This window comes from Aquarana catesbeiana, linkage group LG02 (genome assembly GCF_042186555.1).
Source record: "Aquarana catesbeiana isolate 2022-GZ linkage group LG02, ASM4218655v1, whole genome shotgun sequence".
In the NCBI taxonomy this organism is placed as follows: domain Eukaryota; kingdom Metazoa; phylum Chordata; class Amphibia; order Anura; family Ranidae; genus Aquarana; species Aquarana catesbeiana.
The window spans coordinates 17,825,845-17,831,844 of record NC_133325.1 but is presented as its reverse complement, the minus strand read 5'-3'; the positions used below and the strand labels follow the sequence as shown (position 1 = coordinate 17,831,844).

Here is a 6,000-nt window from a genome sequence, read left to right as displayed (position 1 = left end):
ACCATTACAGCAATAATCAGGGGAGGGGCATCAGGCACTGCTTTTACCATAATAGGCAGGGGAGGGGGCTCAACTGGTGGAGGGGAGGAGTCAGGCACTCCCATTCCTTTAATAGGCAGGGGAGGGGGCTCAATTGTTGGAAAAGGGAGTCAGGCATTGCCATAACCGGCAGGGGAGGGGGCTCAGTTGGTGGAGGAAGGAGTCAGGAACATAATAGGAAGGGGAGGAGCTCAGCTCATGGAGGGGAGGGGTCAGGCACTGCCTTTGCCATAATAGGCAGAGGAGGTACTCAGCTGTTGAGGGAGGAGTCAGGTAATGCCATTGCCTTAATAGGCAGGAAAGGGGGCTCAGTTGGTGGCGGGAGGAGTTGGGCACTGCCATTGCCATAATAGGCAGGGGAGGGAGAAGTCTGGAACTGCCATTGTCATAATCGACAGGGGAGGGGCTCAGCTGATGGAGGGAGGAATCGGACACTGCCATTGCCATAATAGGCAGGGGAGGGAGAAGTCTGGAACTGCCATTGCCATAATAGGCAGGGGAGGGAGCTCAGCTGGTGGAGGGAGGAGTCAGGACTGCCATTGCCATAATAAGCAGGGGAGGGGGCTAAGCTGGTGGAGGGAGGAGTCAGGACTGCCATTGCCATAATAAGCAGGGGAGGGGGCTAAGCTGGTGGAGGGAGGAGTCTGGCACTGCCATAATAAGCAGGGGAGGGGGCTAAGCTGGTGGAGGGAGGAGTCAGGACTGCCATTGCCATAATAAGCAGGGGAGGGGGCTAAGCAGGTGGAGGGAGGAGTCAGGACTGCCATTGCCATAATAAGCAGGTGAGGGGGCTAAGCTGGTGGAGGGAAGAGTCTGGCACTGCCATTGTGCTGTGCATCTGCCCCCCATGTACATGTGTAAGTAGAAATCAGACACATAAATTAGGTTTGTAAAGTCTGAGCACACACTGATACGATCGTTCACATTAAGTTGATCGCCTTCCTGATTATATCAGAGGCCATGTATAAAACAACTCCAGACCCCATTAAATGCCATTGTGTGTTTTTTCCATAACGCGGATCTGGCTACCCGCAGACATGAAGACATGAAATGGCCTTCTTAAAGAGCACCTGTCATGAAAGGAATATGGAGGCGCCCACTGCAGACCTTTCCCTCTGAAAATGCCAACTGCCTGGCTGGTCCAATGGCATTGTTAGTCGCTGACCTGCAACTAATATGTTTATGGGATCCTTAAAGTGTATGCCAAGCCAAGTTTTGTCTTAGTTCTGGGTGAGCCGTGGATAGCAGTAACAAGCAGACAGAAAGTTCTAATCCTTCTCCTCTATATCCAAAGTATAAAAAAATAGTTATTGGCCGGACATACACTTTAATTTGGTCTTTCTCTTGCCACATGCTGGTCCCTGTATCGAAAACAGACCCAAGCAGGTAACTAACACTTCCAGAGGGGTGCAAGGGGCAGCTGACTCGGCCCTTCTCTTATGACAGTTGCACTAAACCATTTTCCTTTTAAGTAGCTGAGTATTTTTACATATAGTAAACCAGTGACCAGAATCAGCAGGTCATAGTACCAAGGGGTGTATTTGTAAAAAAATAAGTTGTTCGTCCACCAAAACCATTGTTTTATTCTGGGCAAAACTGAATGTTCTTGGGCTATCTTCTCCACAGATCGAATGTTATTCATTTAAAAAGTGTGAATGGGGGGAAAATACTGCATTATGGTTACTAAATGGTGCTTACTATCATAAGAAAGAAGTATGCTCTTCAGTTCCGCTAAGTGGCCACTAGATGGCACTGACTATCATAAGAAAGAAGCATGTTCTTCAGCTCTATCTTGTGGCCACAGGATGGCACTAACCATCATAGGAGAGAAGTATGCTCTTATGCTCTACTAAGTGGCCACTAGATGGCACTTAGTTTCATAAGAAAGAAGTAAGCTCTTCAGCTCCATCTAGTGGCCACTAGATGGCGCTATCATTGGAAAAAAGCATGCTCTCTAGCTCTATCTTGTGGCCACCGGATGGCACTGACTATCATAGGAGAGAAGTATGCTCTTCAGCGCCACTAAGTGGCCACTGGATGGCACTGACTATCATAGGAGAGAAGTATGCTCTTCAGCGCCACTAAGTGGCCACTGGATGGCACTGACTATCATAGGAGTGAAGTATGCTCTTCAGCTTTATCTTGTGGCCACTGGATGGCGCTGACTATTATAGGAGAGAAGTATGCTCTTCAGCGCCACCTTGTGGCCACTGGATGGCACTGACTATCATAGGAGAGAAGTATGCTCCTCGGCTCTACTAAGTGGCCACTAGATGGCGCTGGTTATCATAAGAAAGTATGCTCTTCAGCTCCACCTTGTGGCCACTAGATGGCGCTGACTATCATAGGAGAGAAGTATGCTCTTCAGCTCCACCTTGTGGCCACTAGATGGCGCTGACTATCATAGGAGAGAAGTATGCTCTTCAGCTCCACCTTGTGGCCACTGGATGGTGCTGACTGTCATAAGAAAGAAGTATGCTCTTCAGCTCTACTAAGTGGCCACTAGATGGCGCTGACTATCATAAGAAAGAAGTATGCTCTTCAGCTCCATCTAGTGGCCGTGATCCAGTATTTTTCCTCATTCACACTGTGTTTGCCTATCAATAACATTCGATCTGCAGAGAACATTCAATTTTGCCCCAGTTCCACAGCATGAATTCACAGCCAATTTTGGTGGACAAAAAAAGCTGTGCAAATTTTTTTTTACTCTTTATAAATACACCCCCAAGAGTTCCCCCAGCGATCGATTTACACTTTCAGTAACTCAGACTGGACTTTCAAGGCGCTAATAAGAATCAAATAAACTATTCTAAAATATTATTCCCTGATATGAATGTAATATAATTTATTACAAAATAATCCATACAATCGGTCTATTACCTAATTGTGTTAGGGCAACGAAATGCGCCTTCGAGACACATAGGTATATATATTTTTTTAAATTGCATAACTGCTGGTTTATTCATTCTGTGCAAAAGGGACCAAAAATGTCTCCTTTTCATTCCTCTTCAAGTCAAATGTTATTCATTAAAAAAAGAAAAGAAAGGAGGAGTGTTTTGGGAAAATACCACATTATGGCCACTAGATGGAGCTGAGGAGCGTAGCTTTAGCTCCATCTGTTGGTCATAATGCTGTATTTTCCCAAACCACTGTATTTTAAAATTTTTTTTTTAATGATTCCATAACATTCCATCTGTAGAAGAAATTTGGGGAGAACTTTTTCTATTTTGCCTGATTCCCACAGAATAAATGTACCAGCACTTTTGCTGGACAAATAATAATATGCAAATATTTTTTTTTTATAATGCAATATCATACAATACAATAACAATAATATGCAAATATTTTTATAAATGCACCCGCAGAGTTTACTATACAGCCCAACTAATATGTTTGCCTATCTGGTTGACAAATATGGATAGGAGCAATCGAGTGTAAAATAATAAAATGAAGAATAATGAAAACGAGATATCAGTTGATATATAACACATGGGGGGGGGGGGTCTATATATAAAAGTTGTTGGATGAATGTCACAAGCACTCGCCTAGCTCTCATGAATTCTGCTTAATGTATTGATTTTCTATGATCGTCAGCTCCACCTAGTGGCCATAAACTACGTATTTTTCTGAAATGCCTCAGTCAGCTAAATTCCGCATGATGGCCACTAGATGGGGCTGAAGATGATAGGAAATCAAGGTATTTAAAGCGGACCTTCCCCCTACTAGGCACGTTGTGCTCCCCTCCCCCCTCCCTCTCTTACACATGAAATTGAAGTGAAAATTGGTGCTGCAAAGCAGCCCTTCCACAATTGTCGCCTAATTTCTCCCTGCGCATGTGAAGATGTGCCGCGGTGTTCAAGACACACAGGCACGCGCACACCCACATTTTAATTGATTAAAAAGAAGAAACATTTAATAGACACCTTAAAAAAACTCTATAATATAAAATAAAAAAAAACCCTATAATAAAATCTAATAATATAACTAAACTAATAAATTAATAATACAATAATCAACATTTTATATATAATTTATATTGTAATTTTATATGTATATTATTTTATTTATATTCTATTATTATATTTTATTATAATTTTTTAAATTTCGTTTTATATTATAGAGTTTTTATTTCAGTTTTTTTTTAAGGTGTTTTATTACATTTTTTTCTTTTTTTTATCAATTAAAAAAAAAGAACATGGTGTTTCAATGAAAGTTAAATAAATGTATGTGTGTGTGTGTGTATATATATATATATATATATATATATATATATATATACATGTTCCAATGAAAAATAAATAAGTGTGTGTGTGTGTGTATATCTATCTAGATAGATAGATAGATAGAGAGAGAGAGAGAGAGAGAGAGAGAGAGAGAGAGATAGATGTAGATATATAATGTGTGTGTGTGTGTATGTAATTTTTTTTAAATTGGAAAACCATGTTCTTCTTTTAAAAATTGATTAAAAAAAAAGAAAAATGTAATAAAACACCTTAAAAAAACTCTATAATATAAAATTAAAGTAAAAAAAACTATAATAAAATATAGTAATAGAATATAAATAAAATAATATATATAAAATTACAATATAAATTATATAATTATGTATAAAATTTTGATTATTGTATTATTAATTTATTATTTTAGTTACCGTATATTATATTATTAGATTTTACTATAGAGTTTTGTTTTTTTTTTAAACTCCCATTTTTAAAAAAAATTGATAAAAATATTGATACATTGATGAGCGATCAGATTCTTATTGGCGCAGTGAAAGTCCTGTGTGAGTATTTTTAGTAAAGTTTTATTGTTGCTACAAGATATCGACCCCAGAAATACAGATCGGCGGAGCTGAAATCTTTAGCGCCGCTCCTCGGTCACGCGTCTGCCACAATGTAACGATCGCAGACATAACACAAGGATACGATTGTATGGATATTCTCTAGGAGATGGCACGGAGCGGGGCGGTGGGTGATTGTGGTGGTCTCATGTCTGTGGTGGTCTCATGTCTGTGGTGGTCTCATGTCTGTGGTGGTCTCATGTCTGTGGTGGTCTCATGTCTGTGATGCTCTCATGTCTGTGGTGGTCTCGCCGCGTCTCTCTAGGTGATGTCAGAGGCTGCGGAGGGTCGGTCTGTCAGGCTCGCCTCTCCCCGGATAATGTATTCCCCCCCCCCATCCCATCCCCCGGCCCTGTAATGGCTCTGTATTATTCAGTGTGAGCAGGAAGAGCCGGCAGTGATAAAAGCTCTCTGTGTCCCCCGGGGGTCCCTCTTATGTGTCCGTCTTCTCCCGTCCGCCAGGCTGCCAATCAGAGCGGAGAACAGGAGCTGGAAAGCCTCGTCCTCAAACTCTCCATCCTGAAGGATTTCCTCAGCGGCATCGAGAAGAAGGTAAGGAGTCTGCGAGCGGCAGCACTGGGGGGAGGGGGGGGGACACGCTGCCCTCGCATCCATTGGTGCTGGGGAAGATTCCGGCACATGTTGTCTTCTGCATTGTCTGTCTGTTTGAGGGGAACGATTCACCGATCACCCGAGGGCTGTAGCAGCAATCAACAGGGTCTCTCCTACCGGGATGGGTGGCTCTGTCCTCCCCATTTTTGGCAGGGTTGCTCCTACCGGGATGGGTGGCTCTGTCCCCCCCATTTTTGGCAGGGTCGCTCCTACCGGGATGGGTGGCTCTGTCCCCCCCATTTTTGGCAGGGTCTCTCCTACCGGGATGGGTGGCTCTGTCCCCCCCATTTTTGGCAGGGTCTCTCCTACCGGGATGGGTGGCTCTGTCCCCCCCATTTTTGGCAGGGTCTCTCCTACCGGGATGGGTGGCTCTGTCCCCCCCATTTTTGGCAGGGTCGCTCCTACCGGGATGGGTGGCTCTGTCCCCCCATTTTTGGCAGGGTCTCTCCTACCGGGATGGGTGGCTCTGTCCCCCCATTTTTGGCAGGGTCTCTCCTACCGGGATGGGT

General features: G+C 43.4%; 1 protein-coding gene across 2 annotated transcripts in view; it reads left to right on the top strand.

The window, feature by feature from the left end:
• INPPL1 (inositol polyphosphate phosphatase like 1) overlaps window positions 1–6,000 on the top strand; it is a 146,253-nt gene that overhangs the window by 75,468 nt on the left and 64,785 nt on the right. For both annotated transcript variants that reach the window (XM_073612640.1, XM_073612638.1), the window contains exon 7: window positions 5,342–5,431. In XM_073612640.1, coding sequence (XP_073468741.1) covers window positions 5,342–5,431 — 90 coding nt within the window. The remainder of the gene's footprint in view (window positions 1–5,341; window positions 5,432–6,000) is intronic.